At 39.3% G+C, this 17,242-nt stretch overlaps 1 protein-coding gene across 2 annotated transcripts in view; it reads right to left on the bottom strand.

The window, feature by feature from the left end:
• cyc (cycle) overlaps positions 1-17,242 on the bottom strand; it is a 96,632-nt gene that overhangs the window by 50,753 nt on the left and 28,637 nt on the right. For both annotated transcript variants that reach the window (XM_065223303.1, XM_065223304.1), the window contains exon 2: positions 13,006-13,061. In XM_065223303.1, the coding sequence (XP_065079375.1) occupies positions 13,006-13,022 (17 nt within the window). In that variant the 5' untranslated portion in view covers positions 13,023-13,061. The remainder of the gene's footprint in view (positions 1-13,005; positions 13,062-17,242) is intronic.

The raw sequence follows: 17,242 nt of genomic DNA on the forward strand, positions 1-17,242 counted from the left end.
CCCCTTTGCTCTCCCTCAAATCCGGCCCTGCCCATAACTTAGGTTTGAGAAATCTTTTTCAAAATGGTATTACCTTAAAATTTGAATTTAATTTTGTCGAATCGAAATCTGAATCTTTGACCTTTTGTTCTTAAGAACTTTTTTCATTGATTCAATGTTGACAAATTTAGTTGCTTGTTTTAAGATTGGGTTAAAATAAAATAAAATTACCAGCGATTGAGCCTGCATAATTTCTCATAAATTTTCGTAATTCTGTTTTTTATTTTGTTTTAGTAAGTTTTAGTAAGCATTGCCATCAAAGGATGAAATAAAGGGATTAAATTAATTTATACATTTCCTCCTTTGAATTTTATTTATAAAATTTCGGATTTGTAAAGCATCGTGGTAGTTTTATTTGGGGTAACCAGTCAGTCGGAGTAATGGAATTAGGGATACTAAGTCAATCGGGGGAATGGCATTTGGGGTTGGCTAAAGCCGTACAACACCCTACATCTCTTTAATAGAATGCTCCATACTCAATTTTTAAGTTGAACTACCTACTGACCGAGTACTGATCTCTGGAAGAATTTGTTAATGCAATGATAATCCGGAATTCATTATGTTACAACTGAATCATGTAGCGTGATCAGTGGATGTAAAAAGGTCAAGGAAGTATCCATTCTGAAGGTATAAAAATCTAAATTATAATCCAAGAGAGACTATTTTAAAAAAGTGTCGAGTTTACTTTCAGTTTAGACGCCGAAGAGTTAATCATCAAAACTTATCATCAAATAGAAGAGCGGGCATTTAGAGTAAGATCATTCTCTTAATTTGAACGACCCAACTGCCTAACTTAATACTCAGTGACCCAAACAACGCTGTTAATACGATAAAGTTACGATGAGGTCGCTTATCACCTTGAAACAGTTGTGAGAACAACCCAATATTTGATCCATTGGCTGCCCCTGAAATCCGAATATTCAAATTGAATTTCGTTTTTGCTAGTATCCCTGTATTCTTGTACAAACTCAAAGATTTTGAAGCCTATATCGTCACAGCTCAAATTACATGAATTATTACGGAACGCCCACTATTTATAACAATCCATTACCAAAGCTGTGGATGTGGGCCACAATTAACAATAAAAGAGTTCATTACTAGCATGAACCAACGTATACAATACAAATTTCTCTCTCAGTATGATACCACACATTACTGCATCGATTCTCAAAGTTGCCCCACCATGCGATCACGCTCACTCTACATCGCTTCTATTTATATCTCGATTACTTTTTCGAAGGGACGTATCATCTTTTGTAAAGAATGCATTTTATCGTCGGTTTGGCGTAACTGGCAGCTCGCCCACGCATACTATCACCTTTATCAAGTAGGGGATAATTTCCCCTATCTGATGGTAATGTTAGTATACGTGGGCGAGCTACCAGTTACGTTAAATCGATGATCAAATGCATTATTTACAAAAGCTGATACGTCCCTTTGAATAAAGTAATCGAGATATGGTTTTCGCTCAGTGGAGGTTCGCGAACCCCAGGTTGAGAATCTTTGGATGAACACCCAGAGAGAAAGAGGAAGAGCCACAGAAAAGAGCATGTGGTCTACCACCAAACAGTTTAGCGCATGCACCCCACAAACGAAAACATAATTTCCACCCATCCTTACCACACCTGAGAGAAAAGTGAGAAGCTGGATTGGTTTTTCCTACCAAGCTGTTGGTGGAAAATCAACAGGTTAGCAGTTTGGAGCGGAGAGCGAAAGGGGTTGGTCCGAATACAACAGTAAATCTCGACATCAAAAGCAATTGACCCCAGTCAGAAAGGATTATCCAATTTAATTTCACCGCGGAAACGACAATGCTGCTTCTGGCAGTCCGAACGTTCATTCGGTACAATGGATTCCACTCGTTTGCAAGGGCAATCAATATCGACATCTCGCGACCAACCACAGTCATCGCCTTGCTCCGTCCCATCACCATCAAACGGAAACTAGAGATGCTAATCCGCTGGTCAGCCAGCCGGTCAGCTCAGGGCAATCCGCATCAGAGCTTGTTATTTTGGAATTAAAATTAACCGAAAATCATTGTCGATTCAAATTAATACGCACCGTTGTTCTCGTCTGATGTCGTTCGGTCGACTGTTGATGATGTCACAATATTTATAGAATCAGCAGTACCGCTCATGTGATGTTTGAATCATATTGACCGGAGTGACGAAAGGCTCCAATCGTCTCTAGAAATGGAAATGTTTGACAACATGTATTGTCTCCCCAGCAAACAGTTTACGGTACATGTAATAGGATTTCGATCCACATGCAGCAATAAACGAGACTTGATACAAATGAAGAGAATTAATAACATTTGACTTTTCTGTGTAAGGCGCAGGATCTAAGTTTACCGCAGGTTGCAGACTGTTGTATAAAGGTTTCAAATCCTTCCATCTGTTAATTACTTCTAGTTTCACCTATGACCCGATGATTTAGATAGCTGAGTTTAACAAAACATATAAAACATTTCAGATATCGGAGCGAGAACGAGCCCCGTCGTCTATATTAAATAAATTTTATCAAAAGTTGTGCGCAACATTTATTGAATACACCGTTTAATTGTAGTTATCCCAAAGCACTCTAACGAGACTGAACATTTAATATTATGCAAAGGACAACACGCAACACCAGACAATTAGAAAAATTTCCTTCTACAAAAAAATCTCTTAGTCAAGTGAACCCAGTCTCATTTTTTTTTTTCCAAAACAGTGCTGTACATTTGTTTATTGGCTAGCAAAAATTAGATTCTGCAATCTAACATATGTATCATAATGAAATTCTTTGTTAAGCAGTTTTGGTGTGTCTTTCTACCAGCAATGTAACATAAGTGAACCAACAAATTATTATGTTTCATGGAATAAACAAATTTTAACAACTTTTCTCGAGGATCCAAGCCTGCTCAAGTTATAAAACAAACATCATAAATTGTCTGTAACTTTTTCATTTTACATTGTATCCGTATTATTTATTCAGGATATGCATAGATTATTAAAATATACATTGCTGAAATTCATGATTATCAAACGCATAGGTTCAGAATTAACCATCAAAGCAAGTATTCTAAAAAAATGCATTTACAAAATACATAAAAATTAAATTCAATACTTCCGTTTTTTAGTTTCTCGCATAAAGAAACAAGTTTTTTTTTCCATAGAATCCACTTTATAAACCTGTATTTTTTTTATTTTTGACTCAGCAATTCAGATGTTATTAGTATTTGTATTAACTGAAAGGCAGTAAATATTTATCTTTTCAAACCAGTAACGTTAAGAAATCACCTTTTTGTGGTGCGTTACTGGTATAAGATCTACCACCGTACCCTAGTCGTGACAACTTCAAACTAGGGAATTAAGATTTTCCAGTAATCAAAGGATCACATTTTAGACCTTGTTACTTTTTATAACTTGATAATAGTGACAAGACTCGGGTTCTGCATTTCTATATTGTATATTTCAAATCAAAAATATTGTTTATGTTCAAAGATTTCGCATAATCCTTTTCCCTTGGTCCTTCTCCTTTTCCTTTTCCTCTTCTCTTTTCAGAAAGCGAGCACTGGCGCTATAGCCATAAGTCGTAAAAGGATAGGACAAGAGTTAGTGCTCATGCCCCAACCAATCATATAATTACCAAAATCGGAACGTACGGTACGAGATGTCCACGTTTCATCCATTTATTGAAGCATCGTGTTTAAATCTTTGATTTAAACAGGACCCATGTTTTTTTCTGAATCATCTTGCCCCTTAAATGCTGCACAGTAGGCCTGGCCGTTTTGATATGTGTGACGCATCTTCGATGTGAAACATAAATCAAATAGACAAGAAAAATTATGTAGGTATATATATCATTTTCCAGGATGCTTTCAAGGACTAGCTGTGTTGGTGTTAGATTAGATAACTGAAAGGCAATATGATATTGATATTAGATTCAGACGTTTGTCAAATGCATCACAGATGACACACGCACAACTTTCATAGGCATTTCATCCCATATTCGTTTGATTATGGCTTTGAAGTGGATCAAATTTGATATCCTGTGCTCATTTACCTTCGGCAGTATTTATGACCACATTAAATAATCCAAGAGGTTCAGATCTGATGAACTGGGATGCCATTTATATTTGACCAAAAAGATGGTCAAATTACATTTGCATCACCTCTGAACAAGCATGCTCTGTGAGAGGGCGGTCCATCCTATTTAAACACATAATGATTTTGATCCAATCATTACTTATACACTTGATTTGACATCTTTCTCCAAAAATTCATTTTCATAATAGGGTTAATGATGGCTTTGGCACCCATTGACTGTTTTGGCATCCAAACTCACCAAAACACTTCACTGAATGTATTTGAAGGATTCCTTAGCCTTTAAGATTCAATCGATAACATTTTTACTACTGAGCAAACCTTAAGCCTGGTTTTTCATCAATTGAAATATTCGCACTACAAAATACGGTTGATTGCATGTTGCCGATAATAGAACAGCGGGTTAACACACCCTTAAAATGGAAAAGTTGTCGAATAAAAAGAAACTGCCGAAAATAGTCACACTCACTTGAGTAGTTTTTTTGTTTTCCTTTGGTTTTTTTTCCGTCGATCTTGTTTTCCGAGCTGAACACCGATACTACCGACGCCAGAGGCAGCTCCCACACCTGGACCCTATCTATCGACCCATCACTACACCACCGGCGCCGCTCACCCGAGTAGTTTGAAGCGTTGTAAAATCGTTAACAACCCGTTTTGGACAATTCCGGGGAACTTCGAGATTAGAGCGTAATTGCGTTTGTAAACACGTCATTTGTCGATTTCTCGCGAATTAAAGCGCAATCTTAAAAACTAACAACATAAACAGGTAGAGGAATGGTTCCTCTATCATTTGGTATAGTTTGTTTACGAGATTGTTCTTTTATTAGCGAGAAATCGGCGAAAGTGGTTGTTTACAAAAACAATTACGCCCAAATCTCAAAGTTCTCCGGAATTATGTCGATTGGAATCAATAGAATAGCAAGCAGCAGCTAAATGTAAACAATAAAACACGTCATATGTGTGCGTGACGCGGAGAAGTTCCTAATAGAAGTACGAACGCTACTTAAGTGGACCCTACACGATTGCTTATATTGACAATAATCGTATTGTCAATAATTCTATATTGACTTCAATATATCGAGATGGACAATATTTCTGAATTCACATCATCAATATTATTGTCAATAATTCCCTTTCGCGTCAATATATTGATGCGTGTGGGGTTTGCTTTAGATTGACGAAAATACGTAAATTCCCTATACAGGGCTAACTTTAGCGTTTTTTCGCATGAAAACCGATGTAATTTGCCGCACTTGCATATTCCTCTAGAAACCGCCACTGGAACGGTACTTTGGAACTGTGGATTTCTGTCACTGCCTCGCATATTTTCCGAGGTGGAAGCCCACATCTGTCGTTTTGTACATTATAAGACCGCTGCCAACAATTTTTCGTCGGATAGGTCAAACTGTTCCCCAGCGTGCCGTGATAGTAGAAGAATTCAAGCCTCATTCTCTTCGAAGCTTCTAAAACTTAATGAACTTTCCGTTTTTTGAAAGTATGGAATCTCAGGTCAAGTTTCAGGACATTGTACAAGAACGGTTTAGAAAAATTAAGATCATCAGTCAATGCTGGAGCCTCACAGCCTAGTCAGTAAAGGCACGGTATTACCAAGCCAGAGGCGGCGGGTTCGATTCCCAGTCCGGTCGAGGGAATCTTTCGAGTTGGAAATTTTCTCGACTTCCCTGGGCATAGAGTATCATTGTGCTTGCCACACAATATACAAATTCATGCATTGGTATTGGCATCGAAAGCTCTCAATTAATAACTGTGGAAGTGCATTTAGAACACTAAGTTGAGAGCACGCAATAAGCTAATATGCGCTAAGCAATAATCTTAAAATGCGAACAAGAAGAAGAAGTCAATGCTTTTTTGGCAAGTCCTTTTAATAAATGGTTCAATCCTCACTGAACCTGCTCGGCAGGATCTCTTCCAGACATCCAACGGGGAAGTGTCTTGGTACCTTCTGATGGTCTAATAGACAAAATTACGCTTCATTCCTGGGCTTTTTATTTTTTTGAAAATGGCCCCCGGGCGCTCGACTTTCAAGAAGTTTTTTTTCACCACGTCACGAAAATGCTTCATTGCCAATCTAGGAGGACATAACCCCCAATCATTTGTTCAGTGCAAAAAACCAACACATAGTGCAGGTGCCGTAGTCATACTACAACAACGAAATGAAAAAAGGGGCGCTGGTGGTGTAGTGGTAAGCGTGATTACCTCTCACCCCAGCAGGCCTGGGTTCAATCCCAGTCGGCGCCGTTCTGAGGCATAACATCTCCGGTTCATGAGCTGATGGGTCGATAGGTACACACTTAGAAATAACTACTTTTACACGAGACGTAATACACATTGGACGTAAATCATGGAACGCAAACAAACATTTCATGTAAAATTAAGTGTTCCCAAACCGAAACATAAGCAACTCGACGAAGAGAACGTTTGATTGAATTAATTTTCTCGTTTCTTTCAACTTATTCTTATGTCAAAAAGGCCGCTTACATGTGTCGGTCTCAGGGAACCGAATTTTACAAGACTTTTTCGCAGTGTGTAGGGTCTAGGTGAGGGAGCTGCTTCCCTGGCGTGTTGGTAGCATTGGTGCTCAGCACGGAAAACAAGATCGACGGAAAACAAATCAAGGGAAAACCAACCACTCTTGCTGAATAACATAAACATCAAAAAAAAATTTCAACAACTAAACAACCTGTACTCAGCTAATCAACTGTGTTAGCGCTACTTTGGACGCATTTTTACAGTCAGCTAGGTTTATTTTTAGACGTGTGCAGTTTTACAGCTTCTACTCTGCTCCTTTACAAAGGTGAAGTAACTAGTCGAGAAAAGTGAGTCATGTGCACTATTATAAAGCCTCTTCTCAGCGATTTTGTTGTAGAAGGGCATGTTGTTTTTTTTACATCAGTTCAAAGTGTTGGCGTAGCACAGTTGTTAGTGTCAAGGATTGCCAATGCGGTCGTCTCGAGTTCAATTCCAGATTTCCAGGGTGCAGGGTAAATAATTTGGTGGTGTTGCTTGTAACTAATTTGGATTAATTTGATTTACAGCAAAATATAAACTCAATAAATTCCTTGATTAAAAAATATCGTAGACAATATTTAACCCGGCTTCAAGACAACAAAGCTGTGTAATAAATATTGGATAACCGGGAAAAGGTTGAATAAACGCCTTTCAAGTCCACACACAACTAAACAGCAGGATAACAGCTGTATATAAGCGTTAATGGATATGCAATAAGAGCTAGTCCCAACCGTCCCAACCGTCCCAACCGTCCCAACCGTCCCAACAGTCATAAGTAGCTGACTAAGTTCGCCAGATTTGCTTGTATAGAGGTTGAATAAAGGTTTCTTCATATCGTATAACATTTGAATACAGCTTGAGGCTGTATAAATGAAATGAGTAAAGCGTTTATTTTGCGAAAATTGTTAGTTGGGAATACAACCATTCAATCAATTCTGTGTAAACAAATTCTCACATGACCACAATTTGAAGAGCCCCTTTCTCATTCGAAGGTCATTGTCACTGTCAATTGAGTCACTCACTATCATTTGATATACGATAGCGGAGTATGGAAGAAACCCAGTAAAATGGATCCGAACAGACAAGTCGACCCGATGTCGGATCAAGGTAAGGCTAATTTACGGTCGATGTCCACCCAATGTCGTGTTGCTGTCGGGTCAATTTTGGGTTCATGTCAGGTCAATTTCGGGTCAACATCGGGTTGGGGTATGGTAGAATTCAGGTTGGTGTCAGGTTGGCTTTGCTTTTTCACCGGAATGTCGACCAGAGCTCCGTTTATGTGTAGGTTACTCTCAATTGAATGATATATAGCGTTTCTCAAATGAGAATGATCCATGCCTTCATCATATAACTAAGCAACTGATATCACCCATTCAAAGGAGGTCCCCTTTGATAGCGAATAGCTACTTTTCTCATTTTCATCAACAATGTTCAAATGATTTACAGCACTGCATCGGATACACCATAAAATGATTTCAATGATCTTGCCTTGTCAGTTTGACATGCAGCATGATTCATTTGCCTCGAATATTACGATGGCCTATAGAACCTGATTGCGGGACCCCCAGAACCAATGTAAATGTGGCCAGATATCATCGAATTTACCGTAAACTGATTTCAGAGACCACATTGTCAGTTTGACATGATTTGACATACCACAAGATATGGCTACTTTAAACGTAATAATGTTTAAAAAAAACTCGGAACCGAATTCCAGAACCTCGGAACCGATGTTGAACTGTCAAATGTCACCGGATACACCTCAAATGGTTTTCATTGACTTGATTCTACCTATTTGGCATGATTTGACATGTTGCATGATACGATTTCTATATATACTACTATGTTTTATAGATCCAGGTTTCATAACTCCCGGAATCTATAATAACGTGGCCAGACAGCGTAGACATATCTAAATTCATTCCTACTTTCCATATTTCATCCACCTAATATTATTCAATGCACTAGATAACCAATTCGTCAGACAACAAATAGCTTTTGATCGTATTTGTAGATAGAGTTAGAATTAGGGCGAAACAGCTTTTGTAAACAATGACTTCTCTCGATTTCTAGGAATTCAAGGCACGTCCACGCAAATCAACATAACCATCGGGTAGGGAAGTCTTCCCCTATCCGATGATGATGTTGATTAACGTGGGCGAGCCCTAACTTTCTAGAAATCACAGAGAGAAGTAATTGTTTACAAAAGCTGTTTGCATCTTTCGAAAGCGGTGAGGGGTCTAGCGGGGCGTCACCTACATCATCGTGAAGTAGAGGCGGATGGCATACCAGCAAAATAGGAGTGCTGTCTTGGCCGAAAACCAGCGGTGGTTTAATGCAGCTAGCATATTTTTTACGATTTTTGGAACATGGGTCTTCATTGGAATTTTTTCAAATGTTTCCAATCGTTCGGGGCACTCCACTTTGCAATGCAAGGTTTGATTTTTCTGTTACACAATATGGACAGGGGTGGGTAGATGAATGCACCATTATTCCAATAATCACGTTAATGATCTTTAAATCACCGGCAATAATCGATTCCAAGTGATTCAGCTTCAAAAGACCATTCCAGATTAGAATAATATATTCATATTTTTCGGCAAGATTTGGAGCCAATGCCAAAATATGGAGGCGTTTCACGCCGCTGTCTTTAAAATAGTCTGCGGAATTATTTTGGGTTTTGGATACAACAGAGAGAGTGATCTTAAAAAATCTTCCTCCACCGTCAATACCAAGCTTTATGAAAAGTTCTTCCTCACTGGCGTGTCTACTTTTCTTGATTCGTTGAAGGAACTCAGGTATATTATTACAAAATATAACTGGAACATCAGCGCATTGACCAAGATGGACGTTTTCAGCTAGAAAAGAGCATTTTAATTTAGATTTCTTTTTAATATGTACTTTTTTGAGTTTTACCTTTGGACACTTCTCCTAGCTCTACAATACTAAGCAAATCTCCAAGCTGTGAGTTCAGTTTGGAAAGCTTTCCTTTTAAGCCAGTTTCAAAGCTCACTCCACCTCGTTTTAAACCTTTCATGATGCCTGTAAATCAACTAACCAAGAAGCAAATCAAAAGCTTCGGCAAATCCTAAATAAAATATTACCAAGAGTCTTCCGCATGCTCAAGTTATTCTCCGTCTTCACTTTGAACATATCTTCCGTCCGCATGCGTTTCCGTTCTTTCAAAGAAACAGTAGAATTAGCTTTTAGAAATACGGATGGTTTTCCTCGACGATTTGATAAGCGAATGTTTTCAGAACCTGTACGAATCACATAAAACGTTAAAGCTACATTCTGAAATACATCAGTTGCTGTTTTACCAGAAGTTGAGACTTTTTCGGCTAGAAACTTTGACACAGCTGCTTCTGATGCCTTTGGTGAAGAATAATTTTCTTTTAGAATTCTTACTAAATTTTCTGAACGCTCAGTGACAGTACAAACGTGATTCTTCCCTTGTCCGATTTCCGTTAGACAAGTATTACACATGCGTATGACCTCGCGTATGACTTTAGTAGTGTTTAAATTGCTCGGTTTTGAATTACGTTGGTGTTCCTTTCTAGGAACTATTCCCGGTAGATTTTTACCATGCTTTAGCTGGGCAGCCTCACAAACTTCACAAGTGCACTTTGAATTTGTTCTCGTACTCTTAGAATAGTTAAACTTGTATTTATGTAGGACCACTTTTCTGCTATTTCCATTTACAGGGCTGCAATAAATCCGACACTTGGCACATATTGAGGACGGATAATACCACTCGCGAACATCAATATCGCTTAAGTAATGATCCCTTATCACTTGACGTATTGCACTGGAGATCGGTCTAACGTTTTTTTATTTGAAAGGCATAAAATGCACACTTTTTTTTGTTGATTGTATGATTATCCATGTTAAAATTTCAAGCAAAACAAAGCGCGCTGCAACTCACAAAAGGCACGTTTGTCAATAACGTTTGTCAATGCCTACTTGTGTTCACTAAAAAAAACAGCGTGTGTTGCGATTTGTGCATGTAAAATAAGAATACGTTATGGAATTTCCCTGTTTTTAGTGAGATTTATGCAGTTACGCCTTTAAAAGGGCGTAACTCGAAAATGCGCCCTACGATTTTTTTAAAATTTGTTTCAGAGATGCAGAATGATCTAACGAATCGATTGGTATACTCACTTTTGATGGAACTAATTTTTTTATAATAACGGTCAGAGGAGCACCGTGAATTATCAAGTTAAAGAAAAACAATCCCACAGTAAATTACCATCACAGTAGCCATTAAATTCATTTTTTCGATGGTTCTAATACTTGATATCGAGATATTGGACATCGAGTTGCGGAGAGTTAAGGCCCAAGCGCAATGACAGCGGAAGCGGAACGGCAGCGGCAGCGGAAAAGCCCGATCTGAGTAAGCCTACTTCTCGGATTAAAAACTAGTTAGAATCAAATCGACTTCGGTTAGGCATCTTGATGCCATTTGTGACAACTGTCAAACTTTTCGTTTCCGTTGCGCTTCCGCCCACATTGCGCTTGGGCCTTTAACTGTATATTTCAAATTGAACAAAATCTAAACTTATCACACGTATCTAACAGCCGAACAACCGAGGTTAACCCGCCGCTCGAACCCATCACTGTCATTCAGCGTAGCGTTTGCTTAAACGAACCTTGCTGCATTCCCAACCCTTTTATCCAACATCCTAGAGATTTTTCGTGGGAGTGCAGAGGACAACTCGGCTTCCACCAAAGCGAGTATCACGCCAACATATTCCTACCCAATCCTTTCTTGACCTGCATTCGTATCACCAGTTTTTACACATTGAGGAGTATTGCTAGTCCCAGTGTTGGTTATCTGTGCATTTATAGCTGATCTGGCAATAACAGAGTAGTATTAGCGGGCGGTCAACCATACTCATTAGACAGGCCCACAAAAATTAAAGTTCTAATTTTGCACGGGCCAACCTCTAAATTTGTGCCTTTTTAACTGAGAAAACCATTCTCTAAAAGTTTTAGCTCATTTGGTTGTAGGATGAGCTGGCGCTTTTAATTTGAATTTTGTATGTGGATTTTGGTTAAAATACATGAAAAACTACACTCCTACACTTTATCGATCATAAAAAAGTTTCCTTACCCTCGATTAGATTCAGATTTTCAAAACTTGTAGTTCAAACACTGAGTAACAACTTTACTGAAGACTGCATTATGAATCCGGTTAGCTTCAGCGCCAGCTCGTGTTATACCGAATCAACTGAAATTGTCAGAGAGTGGTTTTCTCACCTAATAGCACAAATCTGAAAAAAGATAAAAAATTTCTCCCATATAAATGTGGGCCAGTCTAATACTCATGCTTACATGTTTCTAGCGTTCAGAATCGTAATGGCCCAACCACGATGATCGCTTCTCTTTATCAATTTTCTCATGTATTTGTCGTAGTTAAGTAAACAAATTATCGATCACCTCAGTTAGGCCCTTATGATTCTGAAAGCTAGATTTATTATATTTTTCATCAAAGTTAAAGAGATTATTTGTATTTACTCAATATTAAGACGTGAGTCCTCTGCTACACACGCTAGAGATTGTCTAACAAGATTTGTCTATGCATAACCACTACGTTTTCAACTAATCATTGCCATTTTTCTTCAATAACCATTAACTATAGATAACGAGTCCAATGTAAGGTGAGATCTAATTGATTATTTTCTTTGTCTTTGTCTTCCCTATCCCGTCAGTCAGAAACAGTGTAACATTACCACCTTCATCGTTACAGTAATACTTCCATTTATGCGATCGGAAGTACCGTCCACCCACCGCTATTTTTCGGCTGTCCTTCAACCAATTGAGCTGACTTTCTGTAGATAACTAGTTTATGGTTGACACTAATCACATACAAAAAACAGCGTAATTGATTGAAGGACAGTCGAGAAACAGCGGTGGGCGGACGGTATCATTTCTTCTTCCTCCTCGCAATTCAAGCTTATTACTTATCGCATATTAGCTTATTGCGTGCTCTAAACTTAGTGTTCAATATGCACTTCCACAGTTATTAATTGAGAGCTTTCGATGCCTGTACCATTTTTGCATTAGTATAATTGCGGGGCACGTACAATCATACTCTATGCCCAGGAAAGTCGAAAAATTCCTAGACCGGACCGGGAATCGAACCCAGCCACCTCCAGAATGGTAGTGCTTTGTAGCTGCGCCTTTACCTACTGAGCGAAGGGAGGCCCCCTCCGGTACCACCCACCGCATAAATTGAGGGACTACTCTACTTGCTTTGTTCGTTAATGCGACCGACTGGCACCTTCGACGTTGGTATAGAGGAGTAAATAATGAAGAAAGCATCGTAATTGAGTGAAATTATTCCGCTCACCTTTTTGAATAGATCATTCTTCATTCGCATCGCACTTGGAGACATTTCGAAAGAATCTGAAAGAAAAATGAAGACACAAAAAGGAATGACTTGAGTTTCAATCCAACTTTCTGCTTTAGTTCATTGTAAAAGTTATTGTTAACGCGGTAATGGGTGCCGATGGATGTAAGAAAAATGCAGAGAATAAGGAACAGGGATATTAAACACCTGATCAATGCTGTTTTCTTTTATGCAGCCAATTATTACAATGCCTCAGCAACAACTTCGCAAACGATGAATGGTGCAAATCTACACCTATCTACGTTTTGCTAAACAAACAAATGCATACCTAACGAGCTATCAAATAAACTTATTCATCCAGCATTTCAACAGCTGAATTCACAGAATAAAATCGTCATAACTGTCAGTATCAGCTGTCCCTTTATGGTTTAAGAAAAGTACGTCAAATCGCTTGGTCCTTCAGTTATCGATATTACTACAACGATGTTTCCTTTTTCTTCGACAAAGTTAAACAAAAAGGACAACCTGTAGCATGTACCACCGACCGGTTCAGATCCCCCTTAAGGTAAGTATTTTGTTTTCCTTTCTATCGCACAGCATCCTTCCAAACCAGTTACGATACGATTGACTGTTGTATGGGCATCCTCATCGTTGTTACCGTTGTCATCTTCGTCATCACAATCAATGCAAACGCTAGTGATGGATCCCTGTTCGCAATCCTAGGGCTCGATTATCTAATACGATGTCGGTACAAGTTTGAAGCAGGCTTCAGTACGGTCGGTGATTTGAGTGTTCTGTGGGAAATGGGATATGCTCCATGATAGAGTGAGGGTGATACATTACCTGAGCTAATCGTATCGCAGATAAATATGAATTCGGTCAGAAGTAGGGGTGAATCGTCTGCTTACGACAGATATTTGATTGTGCATGATGATGGTGGGTTTAATGTAGGGCGGGAGATGTTTAAAAAATGGCTCATGTGAGATGACATCCTACTGAGATTTACATACCTACCAAATCATAATTTTATGCAATATTGATAAACACATTATTAATTGTCGTATTAATCATCAAAAATGTAGCTTGGGTGCTACATTCCTGTTTTTTTTTCCTTGATTTGTTTTCCGTGCTGAGCACCAATGCTACCGACGCCAGGGAGGCATATCCCACACCTGGACCCTACCTATCGACCCATCAACTCATGGACCGGGGACCAACGGCTTTACTTCCCTTCCGAAAGGAGGCGTGATAAGAGATGTTATGCGTCAGAAGTCAGAACATCCTGGCGGCGCCGACTCGGATTGAACCCAGACCCGCCCAGACTTGCTCACATTCCTGAATCGGATGATTTTAAATATTTTAGCAGAGAAAATGTTTGGTGTGAAAATAGTTGATTTTTTCAGTATATATGTCAACCGAGGGGCCTGCCTTAACTCAGTCAGTAAAGGCGCAGCTACAAAGCAAGACCATGCTGGGGGCGTCTGAGTTCGATTACCTCTACCGGAATATTTTTCGACTTCCCTGGGCATAGAGTATGATTGTAATTGCCATACAATAATATTAATGCAAAAATAGTACTGGCATAGAAAGCTCACAATCTCCAACTGTGGAAGTCCTCAAAGAACACTATGTTCAGAACCGGCGTCAATACCAAAAAGAGACGTAATAAAGCCAAAATTGAACCGCCAAGGTAACCGCAAATTTGTATTAGATACAAAATAGCCATGAAGAAGAACAAAGAAAGATTTACCAAAGAAACAGACCTCCATTAAAAAGGATTGTATACCTGAACTAGTTTACCATAGACAGCAGAATTCAATCTACTCGAGCAGCCTAATGTAACATAAAGCAAGCCATTAGAAGTCAACTAGATAACTAGCACCATGTAGTGGTAGAATTCGCCAAAAAATTGTTCACAGTATCTGAACAACCATACCAATGAAAAACTACCTGCTAGTTTAGCTGCCCAGTAAGAACAAGCAATTTGGAGTAGAGCCCTATAAGAGAGAGAAACGCGAAGATGAATAAAATAACTGGCAACATATGTTTACACGAACTAGCCAACCTTAACGTAGTTTACACCTTCCATGACTTACCGCTTTCGTTGTGTATTGTTGTTATTGGTAAGAATTAAAGCTTGAGGTCAAACGTTGCAGAAGATATGTTAACTATGATTTTAAGTTATAAGTAATCATAGGTTCTAATTCATCTCCTTACAATATACCAAGCCATAGTGCTAATCCTATCTAAGATGTTTAAATTTATTAAAATATGGTCCTATTATTATATTTTAATTAGTATTGTCTTCTACCCACTGACAAGTCTTCTGCTCGATTGGCTGCATTTATGTGACATATAAGTTGACTGCAGATACGACATCTCGCTTGTATTACAGGGCTCAAATTTGGATTGAAATGTTTTCACTAGTGCTGCCTGATAATAGAATATTAAACTCTATTGTTTCTCATCCAATCGGTATTATTCATCTGAACAAGTATGTCAAAATAGAAACTATGCCAAAATGACACCTCAAATTTGGAAATGTCGATATGGGATTGAATAACTTTCCAGTGCATTTATAGCAAATGTGCTTAATACAACGTGCCCACACATCATTTGTCCATCGATTTCAAATCCGCATACGACACAATCGATCGAGATCAGCTATGGCAGATTATGCACGAGTACGAATTTCCGGAAAAACTGACGCGATTGGTCAAGGTGACGATGGATCGAGTGATGTGCGTTGTTATCGGGGACACTCTCGAATCCCTTTGAATCTCGAAGGGAGTTACGGCAAGGTGATGGACTTTCGTGTCTGCTATTCAACATCGTGTTAGAAGGTGTGATCAGAAGAACAGGGGTAGACACGAGTGGCACGATCTTCAGGAAGTCCATCCAGCTTTTTGGCTTCACCGATGACATTGACATCATGGCACGGAACTTTGAGACGATGGCGGAAACTTACATCAGACTGAAGGCTGAAGCTAGGCAGATTGGACTTGCCATCAACGCATCAAAGACAAAATACACCCCGAGTTCAGATTGACGGTGACGAAATCGAGGTGGTCGATGAGTTCGTGTATTTGGGCTCACTGGTGACCGCCGAAAATGATACCAGCAGAGAAATTCAAAGATGCATTATGGCAGGGAATCGTGCCTACTTTGGACTCCGGAGGACACTGGAGGACACTCCGGTCGCATAAAATTCGCCGCCGCACGAAGTTGACTGTCTACAAGACGCTGATAAGACCGGTGGTCCTCTACGAGCACGAGACCTGGACTATGCTCGTGGAGGACCAACGCGCCCTTGATGTTGCGTACCATCTACGGTGGAGTGCAGATGGATGACGGAACTTGGAGGAGGCGAATGAACCACGAATTGCACCAGCAGCTGGGAGAACCATCCATCGTCCACATTGCAAAAATTGGGCGACTACGGTGGGCTGGGCACGTCGTAAGAATGCCGCACGATGACCCAGTGAAAATGGTTCTAGAAAGCAACCCAACAGGAACAAGAAGAAAAGGCGCGCAGCGGGCAAGGTGGATCGACCAAGTAGAAGGCGACCTGCGGACCCTTCGCAGACTACGAGGCTGGAGAATTGTGGCCATGGATCGAGTAAAGTGGAGACGACTGCTTTGGACAGCAGAGGACAACAAGGCCTTAGCCTGATTGGTAAGGTAAGTAAGTGGTAAGCTTAAAACATTTGGGCACCCTGATTCCGAATCAGGAGCTAAAATCCTTGTGCGAAGTGTATTTTCACCAGAAATGCCAAAACCTAAAATTTCAATTTGCTTGCTTGTATGATTTTAGACCCCCGGTTGAACAAGCCAACATTTTATTTCAGCTATACGTGCCAAAGCATCATTACAATGATTACTTTTTACGAGAACATTTTGACGTAGAACTACGTCTTTGTCGACTATACTGGGGTGCAAATCAAAAAATATGTGTGGTGAAGGAGTGTTAGGTTTTGAACGCTTGTAACTTTGTCATTTATAGATGAAATTTAAATCCAAATACGCCAATTGATAGGATATTACATTACAAACCTGCTGAAATAAATATTTTTCCAATTTTTCTGTAATTAAACTTTTGAAAATGTACAAATGATAAATTTATCACTACTTTCATTAAATAAGCCTTTTTCCCAAACCCTGTCATCATAAACGAATACCACTTGGTTGCACATCATTCTGCTTGAACCTGAAAAGATATAAATCAGCGCGAAAATCG

Source organism: Ochlerotatus camptorhynchus, unplaced genomic scaffold (assembly GCF_037179485.1).
Source record: "Ochlerotatus camptorhynchus isolate MF236.1 unplaced genomic scaffold, CSIRO-AGI_Acam_v1.1 ptg000190l, whole genome shotgun sequence".
Taxonomy (NCBI): domain Eukaryota; kingdom Metazoa; phylum Arthropoda; class Insecta; order Diptera; family Culicidae; genus Ochlerotatus; species Ochlerotatus camptorhynchus.